The 15,783-nt window shown below is 47.9% G+C and overlaps 1 protein-coding gene across 1 annotated transcript in view; it reads left to right on the plus strand.

The window, feature by feature from the left end:
* Positions 1-881: 881 nt before the first annotated feature.
* LOC134017314 (kalirin-like) overlaps positions 882-15,783 on the plus strand; it is a 51,326-nt gene continuing 36,424 nt past the window's right edge. The window contains 7 exon segments of the mRNA XM_062456816.1: positions 882-1,001; positions 5,341-5,532; positions 8,798-8,967; positions 9,191-9,365; positions 9,823-10,018; positions 11,430-11,596; positions 13,906-14,025. Coding sequence (XP_062312800.1) covers positions 882-1,001; positions 5,341-5,532; positions 8,798-8,967; positions 9,191-9,365; positions 9,823-10,018; positions 11,430-11,596; positions 13,906-14,025 — 1,140 coding nt within the window.

Below are 15,783 nucleotides of genomic sequence, written 5' to 3' on the forward strand. Positions count from 1 at the left end.
GTGTGTTTGTGTGTTTGTTTGGATGGGAGTCCACTTTTAGAAGCTTGTTCCTGTGGATGCTCTAATCAGTCAGGGGAAAATAAGAGTTCAGCTCACTCTGCAAACACAAGATATGTTTATAAAACATTCCCTCCTTCACGCACGCAAAAACTTTCCCACTTCCCACAGACCTTCCACACACACATGGACACACATAAACATATTTACTGGATGGTTGCTACAGTCCACTCAGGGATAACACAAGATAATAAGATAATTGAAGCAAGAAGTGCTGTTTGGTGCCTTTTTCACTGAAAATGACAGAGAGATCTAAGTCATTGCCAGTAACGGTTGCTTATACCACTGTAAACCACAGCTGCAGCTTCCACTCTGCTTTGTCTTGTTCGAGGTAGCCCTGTCAGAGCCTCAATCCCCAGCCAAAGAGACCCACACAAACATACACACACACACACACACATGATCTCATCCTGTGAGCTGCAGTCTGATCATTAGCAACTCGTACTGTAAATTCTGGACAGACTGCAAGCTGCTTCAGATATGTGAGTCACGCAACTGTAGTAATGCTTCTATGGAGAGAGTCTGTTAATGGGCCACTGGGGGGAGAGACTCTGTGGACTCCACTGCACTCTGGCCGCCCTCCACATTTGGCTATTCACTCATTGACTGCAATGACATGGAATGTTACAGAAGGCTCATAATATGGAACAAATATACTGTTTTTCCGGTTTGTGTGACATCTAAAAAGCACTTTTCCATGGTTTAACTCGGGTGTAACCTTTATCACTTGTGCTTCACACTTCCTGTTGACTTTTGGTTAATAAGTGAGCTAGCTGGTCATGCTAACATGTTGACATGCTGTGTGTGTGTGTCCTGTGCAGGTGATGGACTGGATAGAGAACCATGGCGAAGCCTTCCTCAGCAAGCACACGGGCGTGGGCAAGTCTCTCCACCGCGCCAGGGCCCTGCAGAAACGCCATGACGACTTTGAGGAGGTGGCACAGGTAAGAGTCGTTTGAAAATGCCCGGCACCTACTTAATGGCTTGCTGCCAGCCATCTGATGCTGGGGGAACCCACTGCAGAATGGTGCGCTATAGGAACTTCCTCCATAAAAAGGAGACACGCTTCATCAGCTGTTCAATGTGGCAGAGGACCACAGTATCCTGGCAGACTGGGGCATAGCTGTCTGCCCGTTATGCCTCTAGGAGGAAGTGAACAAGCAGACAAATTTAGAAGAGTACACACACCAAGTCACCAAGCTGAACACGGCATCAAAACGCTATTGTATTGTACGGCACAAGTCGTTACAACCGAATCACGCATGGCTCTCTTGTGCTTTTTTACAAGCTCCTGTAACTAGCGTTTCTATGAAATGCAGTTCACAGATGGCTGGGTTTTATTCCACTGGAGCAGGTTCCACTGTTCCTCAGCGTGAGTGTGGACAAAACTCTGAAGGCCAGCAGCCTCCTGTGTTTAGATGTTACCTGTCATTAAGGGCTCAGTGACAGATAATTAGGATACAAATTAGAAATACATGCTGAGATAGTCGGTTCTCTGGACGCGGTAATTGAACCTGAAAATACATTTGAGATGAGGGATTGTTTTTATAAGGCTTGGCAGACAGCTTTCATGCTTGCTGCAGTCCATGTGTGTGAGAGGAAGGCCAGGAGACGGAGTTCTTGTACGAACCAGCTGGAAATAGTCCAGCGAAGGAAGAGAGATGCTTTTTCATGTCCAGTTTGGAAATACTTTGTTTCATGTCATCACAATGCACATGCGTTTTATGTGCATAGGCTTTGGTCAGAATAGTATTTCTAAAGTGTACATTGTTAACCTGGAGCCTGTAGCGGTAGCGACACGAGGCCGGGTAAACTGTGACCAGATGCAGCCCCAGTGCTTTGGGAGGTATTTGAATGTTTTAATGCTAAAAGGATGTGTGTAATCCTTGTTATAGCCTCACTCATCATGGATTTTCTTGATTTGGGTCATATGGTTTGGCACACACTGTCAGGATACACTGACAAAACACACACAGACACACACACACACAAAGACATGCTTCACCGCAAAAATACACGCAACACAGACACAAACACATGCTGAGGCATTCCAAGTTATGAGGTTATTGTAACAAAGAACCTCTAGAAGTCTGTAGAAAATGATTCCTGTGAAAGTCAATGAGCGAATCTTTGTCATTTTTCTTAATAATACCCCTTAGAAATGACAAATACACCCTAGTAATTAATCCCTCATCCCTCAATAACCATCTGATATATAATGCCATTGTAAATGACAAATCTCCTAACTAGCCGGGATGCAGCTCTCGTCTGAATGATTGGCCTCTTCTGCATAACCATATGATTGGGGTTTGTATGAGCAGAGCCCAGCCTGTTAGCAGCAGAGAAGCAGAAGCTTTTGTACGTTGCCTCTGCTTATCCTGCCTCATAATAGAGCTGAGAGGAACAGATTGAGTGCAAGAGATCGAGTAAGAGTGAAAGAGATACAGGGCCCGATCTTGCACCCAGCGCAATTGACTTTGTCAACGACGCAAGTATCATTCCTAGTTTGCACTCGACGCAAAGCGGACTTTTCCCTCCACAGACGCACGTCGAAATGACCTTGCGCTCCCGTGGGCGGTTCAGCGAAAAAGGAGGCGTGTTCCGGCGCAAACATTCCCTGGTGCTATTTTGCAGTTTCCGAAAAACAATTCCGCCACTGACCAGGAAAAACGTGGTCTAAAGTCAATGGCGCATTATTCAGATGCTATTTTAAGGGCGCAAGCTTGGTCCGTGCACACTGCTGGCGAGGCCAGGGTCTTCTTTCTGCGAAACTACGTTACATTGTTTTGATTAATGGCGTGTTACATTTCTTCAATGATTATAAAAAGATTTTCATGAGAAATCTCTATGTATGTGAACATGATTTGTAACAATTGTGGCAATTTCCTCCCACGCCTGTTTAACCGAAGCTAATTTGGGTGGGTTTCTTCTCCCATCTCCATCAGAATCAGAATTCGGTTTATTCGCCATGTAGCCTATGTTACACAAACACGGAATTTACTGTGGCAGGAAGGTGCAAACAATAAACATATACGGGTCTTAAATTAAGTAAAAAAGTACAATAGTTAAACTAATTCCAAGAACCAAACAATTTAAAAAATAAAATATAGGGTAGGCTATATAAAAATAAGAATAAGAATTTGAATGAGCAGCATGAGCGGGCAATTTAGTGCAATGAGAAAACTGCTCTGCCTTTCCCATACAATGTCACTTATCTATCTGTTACGGCCCTGACTAGAACGTCGGTCTCCTTGGCTGTGAACCGCTCCTGGCGTGCGCCTGGCAAATCCGCCGTTATAATAGCAATCCGCCATGGAACAAGCGCTGCTCTTAAAGGGAATGTGAGATGACGCTCTGATTGGTTTATTGCACGTTACGCCCAAACCACACCCATTAGTAATGTAGCTACTTCGGACCTACCCATTTTAGATTTGCGCCAGGCGCAAAGTTATTTATCCCGCCGGCAAAATAGCAACCGAGCCGGAGTCCCGCCCACAAAGTTACTTGCGCTTTGCGGTTTGATACTTGCGTTTCAGATCGTCAAAATAGGGGGGACAGACCGAGAGAGTCTGACAGGGTGTTGGGTGGACAGAGATTACAGAGGTGGGACAGGGTCACTCTTCTGAGTCGGAATGGAAGTATCGATGCCGTCCGTCTGCAGGGAGAAGATACCTTGAGCGAGGCCTGGCTGTTCTTCTGCTCTTAGGAATACCGCTGGCCTGTGTGTGCGTTTGCATCTGTTTTCACCAGGCTTGAGATGGTTATGCTCTCAACACCTCTAGATGGCCATGAATATGGAGCCATGCCGCAGGAATCCATTTTCCCGTTCTACAGCTGTTCACATGGAGCCTCTAGTCTGGCCGCTGTCCGGTAACACACTGATCTGCTGTGTTCACTATGTCAATGAGATTTACACCAAAGCCAGGGGCAGTGTAACACAGGGTTGTATGAATTCTAAGTGTCAGTGAGGGGGGCAAGGAGGGAGTGGGAGTTTATCACTCATAAACTGTGACTGTACAGAACCACCTGTCTTCAGAACACTCTGATCACCCAATTGCAGAGCACAGAAGACAAACCCTCGCTGTTTTTAATAAAAGGGATTTTGTATATCTGTGTCAGTGGTTTGTGTGAATAAACGCCTCTGGTTTATTTCAAAAATAAGGATTAAGGTATTTTAGTGTGGAAAGGGATGAACATTTCTCAGATTAACTAAAAAAGGTTTATCTGCGGATAATCTGAGATTACATTCTTGTCGTAGTAGAACTCAGGCCTCCTGGGGTCCTGGCATAGATACATAGATATATGCTTACTGTTGGAGAGATGCTGGGAGGAGATCTTAATAGCAGGATTTAAACAGTCGCTTAAAGGCAGTAAGTAAACATACTGCTTGGTACATCTAAATTTCAAATATTAGCTGGACAGTGATCAATCAGTAGGGTCCTACTGATTGGTATTATTGTTTTCACTTAACGTCTGCCATAAATGTACTCTGAGAAACAGCCCTTGGCTTTGCTAGTCAATGTGACCTTGGGCAACTGTGAGTGTGTGCTGCTACCAGGTTAGCAGGTTCTCAGCAGGGCTAACCCAGATCAGCACATTTACAACACCACTATACACACTACTAAACTGTCCGCCTGATCGCTGTTGCTGCCCTACTGAACTGTGAGAGACAGAGATAGAGAGAGAGATGAAGACAACTCCCTGCCAGCACAGGGATTACCCACGATGCCAGAGCTTTGCCCCCTCTACTCAGCACAGCCACATTTGGCCCTGCTGCTTCTGGGTAAAGACATTTTAGTCGTTTAGCAAAGTGCACCTGTCAGCGAGGATGCTGCGCTGGGCTGGGAAGCTGAGGGAGGGACCTCTGTTAGCTCAAGTTGGATCTACGTCCCTCTCCCACTTCTGGAGAGGACCTGGAGTGTGTCCTGTTTGAGTTCTGATTAAGTTGGCTGTCTGGGTCTCCCAGTGTAGACTGGTACAGTGTTTACCCCATCTTTATTTAGCCAGGTAAGTTATTGTACATATACAAACGTAAAGAGTACATGTCAATTGCCTATTTTTAAATGTCTGTTTTTGGTTGAGACCTAGTCTCTGACTTTTCCAGCAAAATGATGAATAACCTTGATTGCTAACCCCTAACTGTAACCCTAACCTTGAGCTGTGATGATTTCTGAAGTCTGCATCAGTGCAGCTCCTTACAGAACATACAGAACCCGGTCAAAGACCATTTCCTCCATCTTCAAATGGTGACCCAACCACGGCTATTCTCTTCTTCTCTTCCAGAACACCTACACCAACGCTGACAAGCTGCTGGAGGCAGCAGAGCAGCTGGCCCAGACGGGAGAGTGTGACCCCGAGGAGATCTACAAGGCAGCCCGCCACCTGGAGGTCCGCATCCAGGACTTTGTCCGACGGGTGGAGCAGAGGAAACTGCTGCTGGACATGTCTGTCTCCTTCCACACACACACCAAGGAGGTAAGATACCTGAGACTGGAGGACGGGGCAGGATGGAGCTGAAGGGTGAGATGGGAGGTGCTTGAGATGGGAACTGAAGACTGACCTTGAGCTTGGAGTGGGGTGGGGTTGGACCTGAGGATGAGTACCAGGATGAGTGGAAATGAGTGGGATGGTTAGAGCTAAGTGGTACAGGATTTGACTGCAGATCGAAAGGTGGCAAGTACGAATCCCTCCTATACATCACTTGGGATAAACACACAAGGGGCTGGGTTGATCTCGCTGCCTCGGTTTCTGTGGCGAGTCTGGAGCAGCAGGGATATGTGATGAGAGGAGAGGGGGCAGAGAGAGGAGCATACAAGTCATTCACTGAGGATCAAGCAGATTACTCAGGTATGCAGGGGGGAATTCGGGCAGAATTTTTTTTCTTGTGTAATAACAGTTTTGTTGATAAACAGGGTACTTCTGCACTTACAGTCATCTTCCACCTTGTACTGTGTCCAGTAGACCACTCACTCCTCCAAAGGCCTAATGGATGGCTGTTTAGTCACTGTATAGTGATCCAGGCTTAGCGTTTCCCTCCCTGCCTGACTGGCCTGCTCTTGTAGGAGAAACGGTCTTGTATGTTTTACAGCTTACAATGGTAATCTGGGCCTGTTTAACATATAGCAGTCTTCCATGGGTAGGCATATGAAGGCAATTAAAGGCTGATATTGAAACCTCTGGAGCTGAGACAGGTACATGAAGATGGACCATCTGTACACCAGCCAGGACCACAATGTGTTAGAGAGATTCAGTACAGCACTGGAGCTCATGGCTGATGGCTTCTCAGGAAAGCTCTCTGGCAGATAGGAGCAGGTATTTTTATTGGGGTTTAGCAAAGGGAAGTGGTTAAACAAAAGCCCTGGGACATTCAGGGTGAACTGAAGATGAAGGACCTGGCTGGCTGATTGGATGAGTGGCTGGCTGGTTGGCTGGCTGGTTGACTGGCTGGCCAGCAGTTTGTGCATAGAACATGGCTGCTGTTGGAAAGGTTGTTTGAAGGGGATAGAACAGCGTTGCTCTTCTGGCTTTGGTTGGTCTCAAGCTTGGCTCGAAGGAGCTACCCAGCTCCTGCCAAGTACAGCCCCAGATAAGACTTCACAACACTAGGAGTGTTACGTCAAAAATGAAGGCACAATCTCAATTATTGATGTTGGGTCCTCCCCAGCTGCATCTAAAACTCATTATGGTGTCAGTTATGGAGGTGGTTCGATAGAGCCCTGAGATCTTGACTCAACACTTCTTGGACGGCAGGAGGTTTGGTCCCTACAGTACCAGGAGTGAGGCCCAACTCAGAGTGCTCTCTCTGGGGTCAGAGAGGCTTGAGAGCCACTGAGGCGATTTGGAACACAGGCTTGGATCCAGGTATATCTAAGGGGTGTGTCCACGCAGAGGAAGTGTGTGTGTGTCTTAAAAGCCTATTGACATGCCAGGACCAGATTATCCTGCTACTTTGCATCAGATGTGTGGCTAATACCCACAAAGCCCTGTCAACAGCAGCTTGACTAGGAGCCTCCAGAAACCACCTTGTTAATGTGCCCGGTCGTCACGGTAACTCCCTCGCGAATATGCCTCGTTGTCACAGCGCTGTAATGCGCTCCACCAAGGTGAACTGTTTCTTTTTTCGTATCTCAAAAGACTTAAAATAGATTTGCTAGCTGTTTTGACTAGAAGGTTTTTGATATGTAATAATATCATAATTCAAATGTCCACCGAAATAGATGACTGCAACTGCCCCTGTTTCATCTTGCTAATCAGTTTCTTCCTCTCCTGCTGCCTCCACTTTCTGTCACACTCGCCCTTATGGCTTTACATTCATATCGATTGGCATTTCATATGGTTTACACAAGATCAAGTAAAAAGCAGCCATTAGCTTATGAGAAGCAATGCTGTTTTACTGGATGTTGGTGGTTGCTGTGTGGAGACAGGAAGAGGGACGAGGGGAGCGCTGGAGGGTGTGTTCAGGCTAAGCAGCTCCACTCAGGGCTGGAGGATCAAACCAAGAGGAGCTATCAGTGACATGATTTATAAATCAGCAGCATGATTTAGTCATCTCAGACAACTCTGTAGAGGGCTTGGCAATATTTCAAGTGTGTCTGTGCTTCGTGTGTGTGTGTGCGTGTGTGTGTGCGTGTGGGTGTGTGTGAGTGAGTGAGTGGTGACCAAAGATGTTTGGCCCTTGTGTCGGCGGTAGTCACAAAGAGAAGCATGTTTAATTCTGGGCGTGCTCACATCAGTCATGGGGAGCAGTTACCATGGGAACCCAAGATATGGCAACGCTGCTCTGCTTTATGAATTCCTTAACCCTTCCCTGACAGAATGGCAGTTCCTGTCTGCCCTGTGGCTTTTGCAGGTCGATAAGAGAGAATATTTTAGAAATGAAATTAAGTCTGTGCAGAATCTAGATGCGTTTCAGCATCAGTACTCAAAGTGTGAAGGCTGACAGCATTCTATGTGGTTATAAGATCAGAGCTTGACTGGTGACCCCCTGATTGTCTTTTTGTTTTGTTTAATCTGATTGGGTGATTGTGCTTGCGTAAAGCTCTAGTTGTTTTGTCTGCCTTGGGCCGGCTAATTGTTTTCTGATAGACAGAGGAACTCAACCCAAACGGCTCACCAGTTCAACTGTATTATGGCTTGCATGAGAACGAAGGCTTGTGATGTGATGAGGAAGCAAGTTCCATCTCCTGCCTGCGTACTGTCCTGCCTCCCAGCTCCAGCTGCGGTGGGCTGTTGTCTATCCAAGCCTCGCCCTCCTCACTGAAATATTCAAGAAAACATTCATCCCTTTCGGTCTCTATGAAATATTCACATTTTCAACGGTATGAGAAATGGACGCCTATTTTAGGTGAGTTTGCACAGGGGTGTTCCAATTGCGGAGGTGACTCCGGGAACTGGAATTATTAGTCTGTGGAGAGAAATCATGATCCGTTCACTTGACGTTTTAAGCATCTCAAGCAAAAATGTGAGAGGAATGAGAATCAAGACTCAGGGTTAGAGTGTCTCCGTCCTACTATAAACCTGTTGACAACCCTCTCATCCTCTCTCTCTCTGTCTTTATCTCTGTCTCTCTGTCTCTCTCTGTCTCTCGCTCTCCTTTCTTTCTTTCTTTCTTTCTGTCTCTCTCTCTCTCTCTCTCTCTCTCTCTCTCTCTCTCTCTCTCTCTCTCTCTCTCTCTCTCTCTCTCTCTCTCTCTCTCTCTCTCTCTCTCTCTCTCTCTCTCCCTCCCCCCCCTCCCTCCCAGCTGTGGACCTGGATGGAGGACCTGCAGAAGGAGCTGTTGGAGGAGGTGTGTTCGGACTCGGTGGACTCGGTCCAGGAGTTGATCAAGCAGTTCCAGCAGCAGCAGACCGCCACCTTGGAGGCCACGCTCAACGTCATCAAGGAGGGAGAGGACCTCATACAGCAGCTCAGGTACCAGGTCTACTCACCACACCTGGGCTTCACACGCTAGGTGTTCACGCCAGCAGCATTCAACCAGGGCAGGAGCCGGGATAAGACCACCATGAAATTCACCATGAAAACATTTGCATTATGTAACCTTTAAAATGACCTATAGACTGTTTTAAAGGTCCCTCTCTCTCTCTTTCTCTCTCTCTCTCTTTGTGTCTTTATGCTCCCCTCTCTCTCTCTTCAGGGACGCCGCCATGTCGACCAACAAGACGCCCCACAACAGCTCCATCGCCCACATCGAGGGCGTGCTGCAGCAGCTGGACGAGGCCCAGGGCCAGATGGAGGAGCTGTTCCACGAGCGCAAGATCAAGCTGGACATCTTCCTGCAGCTACGCATCTTTGAGCAGTACACCATCGAGGTGAAGGCAGGGGGCGGCAGGAGTGGGGTTGGGGGCGTAGCGGTTGGGAGAGCGGAGGGACGTGAAGGTGGAGTGGGGGAATGGGGGGGGGGGTGCACATTGGGTTGAGGAGGCAGCAGGCGGTGCTGACTGTGGGGCGGGGGGAGGGGTGTTGGAGAAGAGATGGAGGGGGCAGGACTCAGGTGGTGTGTGGGAGGGGGGAAGGGGTGGGGAGGATATGTTGGGACTCAGAGGGGGGGCTGGCGAGATGTGTGTGTGTGTGTGTGTGAGGCACGGGGCACAGCCTCGATACACAGTTGAACCCAATGAGCTCAGCGTTGGAGCCGGAGAGTGGTTCAGTTGTCTAAATTCTCACCTGCTCCCTCATCCCTCTCTCTTTTCTGCTCTCTCTCTCTCTCTCCCCCCTGCTGTCTCTCTCCTATCTCTCACGCTCTCTCTTCCTGCTCTCTCTCTCCAGGTGACGGCAGAGCTGGATGCGTGGAACGAGGACCTGGTGCGCCAGTTGAGCGACCTGAGCGGCGAGGACCTGAGCCTGGCGGAGCAGAGGCTGCAGCGCCACACGGAGCGCAAGCTGGCCATGAACAACATGACCTTCGAGGTGATGCAACAGGGCCAGGACCTGCACCAGTACATCATGGAGGTCCAGGCCTCAGGTGAGACACTCAGACAGACTCACACCAGACCATCCGGTCATTTCATTGTGTCGGTGTCTGGTCGGAGACTTTCGGAACGTCATTTCCTTCCCGCTCCGTAGACTGTGTTGATGGAAAGCCATCGACTTGTGTAGTCATTGACAGAGCAAGATGGAGGCACTGCTGTAACTAAGCAGGCTGTCATGGTAGTGTTGAGAGGGCCAGCTTAAGTATGCAAGTACTGAAGGGTAGCAGTGTGTGAGTGTTGGAGTGTGGAGAGGTCAGGTCTTATCTCAGCAGCTGTGGAGTTCCACCATCTGGAGGGGAATCAGGAATTAGGTTAAAAACGCTGGGCTTGTCTCGCCTAGGAGCAATCCTCTTACTCTCCTCCTCCTCTCCTCCTTGCCTCTCCTCCCCGCCTCTCTCCTCCTCTCCTCTGGCTCGTTATCTGCTTCGCTCCTCCTCTTCTCTCTCTTCTTGTCTCCTTTGTCCCGTTCCTCTCCTCTCACTTGTAATTTCATTCCTCTCTTATCCTTTCCTATGCTCCTCTTCCTTGCTCCATTCCTCACTGCACTCGTTCTTCACCACGAGGCGTGGAAGGAGGGTCTGATGGTAGACTTTATGTGCACACACACACACACACATACACAAACACACAAACACACATACACAAACACAGGAGGTCCAAAATCCAGACCAGACACATATCTGTGCCAAGACTTTGAGAGTAGGGGGAGGGGAGGGGCTTAGCCCCTTTCCCTGGTGCCTTTCCTGGGCTGTGACAGCTCCTTCGGCCGTGACCAATGGAGATGTAACCCCATCGTACCCCAACACTATGAAATTAAATAAGATGGGTGTGTCTCGCAATATTTCATATGGACATTTTTATTAGGGGGTCTTTTGAGTAGGAGTGGGGCAGCGTATCCAATTATATTGATAACAGTTGGGTTTCCATGATCACAGTCCATTTATCATTGTGATATCTTTTTATTAGCAGTGTCATGTGTTTCATTTTGCATTTAATTCATTAAGAAATATCCATGCATCGTAGATGTTATAATCTAGCTGGTATGGTTCAATAGCTCCACCTAGTGGTGAATCCAGTCATCAACCTTATCACTCCCAACAATGTCAAAACCACTACCAGTGCCTTACATCCCTGTACATGTATAGTCTCCCTCATTTAATAAGCTACATTAGATTTTACATATCAAATCATGTTTAAAACTGTAATATATAAAGTAAAGTAAAGGATGTATGTATATATTTTTTATTAGCATTAGGTAGACTTGTATCTTTAGTATAGTTAGACCACAAGTATTAGGCTTCCTATATGTTTAATGTAGGCAGCTTCTTGCCAAATTAAATTCCTTGTCCGTGCAAACTTTCATGGCGAATACAACCCTTTCTGATTGTGATCGTGTGTGTGCAGGTATTGAGCTGACGGGGGAGAAGGAGGTGGACCTGGCCACGCAGGTGCAGGAGCTCTTGGAGTTCCTGCATGAGAAGCAGCAGGAGCTGGACGTCAGTGCAGACCACACCCACAAGAGGCTGGAGCAGTGTCTGCAGCTACGCCACCTGCAGGCCGAGGTCAAACAGGTGGGAAGACACGCACACAACCACACACAATCACACACACACAACCACACGCACGTACACCCACACACATACTCACAACCACACGCACACACAACCACACGCACACACAACCACGCGCACAACCACACACCCACACACAATCACACGCATGCACACACACACACACATACACACAACCACACACACAACCACACGCTTGCACACACACACACAACCACACGCACGCACACATACACTTCTGTATTACCCTGCTGGACTGTATTTGATTTCCTCCACCACAAGCTCCCAGGAGTCAGCCTGTCAGTCAGTCAGTGTATATAAACTTATAGCAGGGCTTTAATATTTCATCATTGTCTGTCTGGTGGACTCACTGACTTCCTCACTCGCTTTCAAGATAATGGAATTGTAGGAGCCCCTGTTATTATTTCTCAGTACATGTTTTATTATGTCTTTGACAAACAGTTATTTCTTGACAAAGAGATGGGTGATCTCACAGCTAAGAAATCCAATCCTGGAACAGCAGATCACACAGGGAACATCATCTGTTGCTACCTCCAGATTTTCGACTCCCATGTCGGAATGTTGCACTTGGTCTCTTTCTTCCTTGGGTTTCCAGTGAAGTGAGACATGAGGAGGAGAGTTTCTTTCAAGTTGAAACAGGGTGTGTCTTTCAGCTGTTTCTGTTTGGCCAGTGAGCCGGACACAGGAAATACCCTTCAAACTGACACTCGGCTGGCTCGTCTAGATGGCAAATTATCTTATATGAGTCGAGTATTAGAACACCGTGTCATAATTAACTACAGTATTAATGTAATAAATCGAATCGGTCTCCAGACACAAAAGGTCTCATTGGAAAAGGTTGCAGCTGGTCTTGAATAATTGATGATGTTTGCCGCATCGACAGCGACATACATACACACATACAGTACATACCGTTTCACTTATAATTGTCTGGAAGAGGCCATTGAGCTCTAACAGCTAGAGGGACTGTAGATCTGCTCACTTAAGGTTAGCTTACACTCGAGCGAATATCCACACTTAGACCGGTCCTTTATTTTCTCAATTCCATGAACGTGGGATTTGGGGAGAGCACACTTAGTGGAGGGAGATGGAGACCGGGAACACAGCCGCAGTCTGGTAGCAGCTGCAGTCAAGGACATAGGATGTGGGTGGGGAGCGGGCGGTGGGGGGGTTGACAGAGGAATTATAGCAATGATAAAGAGAGGGTGTGTCTGTAAAGCAAAGTGAATGACTGAGGGGGAGAGATAAAGAGAGACAAAGACAGAGTGAGGAGAGAGGGGAGGAGGCCGAACGGCACACATTTGATAGTTAAAGGCCTCATTAGCTAATCATCATGACACCAAACAAACAGTGTGGTTGCATTGTCAGCCAGTCGCACACAGCCGCGCACACACACACATTCACATACAAACATGTGTGCTGACACACACACACACACACACAGACTGTTTCCCAGACGGATACAGCTGGTCTCTGATACCCACCGCTAGAGAGAGAAAGTAGTCCATATGTCCGTAATCCCCCCGGGGAGGCATTAGGGAGGAAAGAGTACTAGTGTAATACTGTGTTTAATAGTTACTATGCCAAAGAAGATAATGCTACTGCTAATCCTAGATCATCCTCCTGTTGCTGCTCAACTATGCCTGCTCCTTCACCACGCTGTCCGGCTGTCTGTCTGACTGTCTGTCTGTCTGTCTGTGAGCCTGTATATCTGTCTGTCTGCCTGTCTGTGAGCCTGTATATCTGTCTGTCTGTCTGTCTGTGAGCCTGTATATCTGTCTGTCTGCCTGTCTGTGAGCCTGTATATCTGTTTGTCTGCCTGTCTGTGAGCCTGTATATCTGTCTGTCTGCCTGTCTGTTTTCCTACCTCCCTGTCTATCTGTCTGTATCTGTCTCTCTTTCGGCCCGCGTGCTGGGTAACTACTTAACATGGAAGTGCTCAGTTTAGTTGCATACCGGTCTGTTTATTGACTGTCTTTATAAGCCGTGGGGCCTTGTGGCTGGCAGCTGCTCACTGCTCAGAACCTAACCTGCCCTCTCTTCCTCCTTCCCCTCGTCCCTCCTCCTCTCCTCTCCTCTCATCCCTCCTCCTCTCCTCTCCTCTCATCCCCTCCTCCTCTCCTCTCCTCTCATCCCTCCTCCTCTCCTCTCCTCTCATCCCTCCTCCTCTCCTCTCCTCTCATCCCTCCTCCTCTCCTCTCCTCTCATCCCTCCTCCTCTCCTCTCATCCCTCCTCCTCTCCTCTCATCCCTCCTCCTCTCCTCTCCTCTGTTGTGCCCTGTGTGCAGGTTCTAGGCTGGATCCGTAACGGAGAGTCCATGTTGAACGCGAGCATGGTGAACGCCAGCTCTCTGTCTGAGGCAGAACAGCTGCAGAGGGAACACGAACAGTTCCAACTGGCCATCGAGGTAAACGTTTGCACCTCACCTGGATATCCTGGCACACAAACACACGCACGCGCACACACACGGTACCATCTTGTTGTTGACAGACAAATGCTAGGTGAGAAGACAGTGTATTGCAAACTCACAGAGTTTTAAATAGCTGAGTAGGGAAGCTCAGGCTCACACAGGATGGGCTGCTGGGTAAAAGTCCTGTATCAGCAACACTGGTAACTTGGCACGTACAAGGAACACACACCAACACACACACACACAAACCCACAAACATGCGTGCGTACGCACATAGATGCACACACATATGCATACTCTCAAATAAACCACACACACACACACTCACAGTGTTGTGTGAGTGCTGGCAGAGACCCCAGGCTAGTTCACACAGATTTGAAGCCACATTTGTGGTGTTCTCTGCGTCACTGGCTTGCAAACATATCCACCATAGGAGAGGGGCAAAGCCAGAACCGACAGACTTATTATGGGCTTGGACCATCCAGGTTCAGCCTGTCAGCATGATCGGTGTTCAGAGTATCAGTGTCCTCTCGTGCTCCAGGCTACCTCGGAGACATCTCCTCAGCCCTTCAGCGAAGACATGTGTGTTCTGGCTGGGGTTCAGCTCAGCTCAGCTATGCTCTGGAACCCATTTATGGGGGGAATGAAAATAAGGCCCTTTAAGATGCTATTAGCTAACTTTTATTGAATCAGCCCGCTGCAGGATGTAGTGGGGAGTTTTTCTTAATGTAATCACCGTCCTTCCTCTCTGTGGGAAAACAAAGATGTATGTATTTACCCCAGAATGCCCCCACGGCAGAGCACAGGGCTCCCCTAGTCGCCCCCCACCCCCACTCCCCTTTAAAAGTAGAGTTTAGAAACTGGCTCGATCTGATTATGATGGTGGTGCGGATGTTGTTGAGGTAAACGATGGATGGATTGGCACGACTCCCCTACAGGAAACAATCAGTAGACCTGGCCTTTATAATCCCCATTTATGATTTATAGTTTATGGGAGCTTTATGGTTCTGGCTCCTGTCCTGTCTCAGCCAGTCAGCATTTCTCTTGTCCGTCAGCTGTAAAGCATTGAGGCCGGCCCTGCCTACTACTGTCAGAATTGAGAAAATCACTCTCTGTAGAGCAAGCTAAGGAGATTCCTACAGGCATGGAGTTCCTTACTCTCAACGTAAACGAATAACCTCCTCTATTTTCAAATAAATCAAGTTATACATGTGTTCTTGAGCCAACACAAAAACTTATTTTTCCCTGGAAACACTTACTAAACTTTCCGTGTGGGGAAATGAGACAGTTGATCCCCCCGTTTTTGTTAGGTTGAGTAACTGAGTGCTACAGTAAATAAGTTGATATTAGTATTGGTGGCGCTGTGTGGAAGTCCTCAACCTGGTCTGGTCTACTGTGTATGGTCCTTCCTGGTGGATCGCCAGAAGATAAATCATGTCTGGATTTGGCAGCAGAAGAACAACACGCGAGTGCGCCTGTCTGGGTCAAATTCTGCAAGATTGAGTACACCAGTAAAATGCATTCTGGGCCTCTTAAATTGAGATATTTCTTTTTCCTTTGTGATGTTGTCAAGCCCAGCCAAGCAACCAAACAGGCATCCATTTGACGTGATTACAACTGAATCCTTCCTGAATAGTGGGCAGCATCTAAGAGGGGAGGACAGAGGAAATCTGCAGAAGGAGAGCTGATGTTGAGGAATGGCTTGGCTGTCTGGAGGGCAGGCGGGAGGGAAGATTATTGCATTTTTCATCCGAG

This window comes from Osmerus eperlanus, chromosome 3 (genome assembly GCF_963692335.1).
Source record: "Osmerus eperlanus chromosome 3, fOsmEpe2.1, whole genome shotgun sequence".
Taxonomy (NCBI): domain Eukaryota; kingdom Metazoa; phylum Chordata; class Actinopteri; order Osmeriformes; family Osmeridae; genus Osmerus; species Osmerus eperlanus.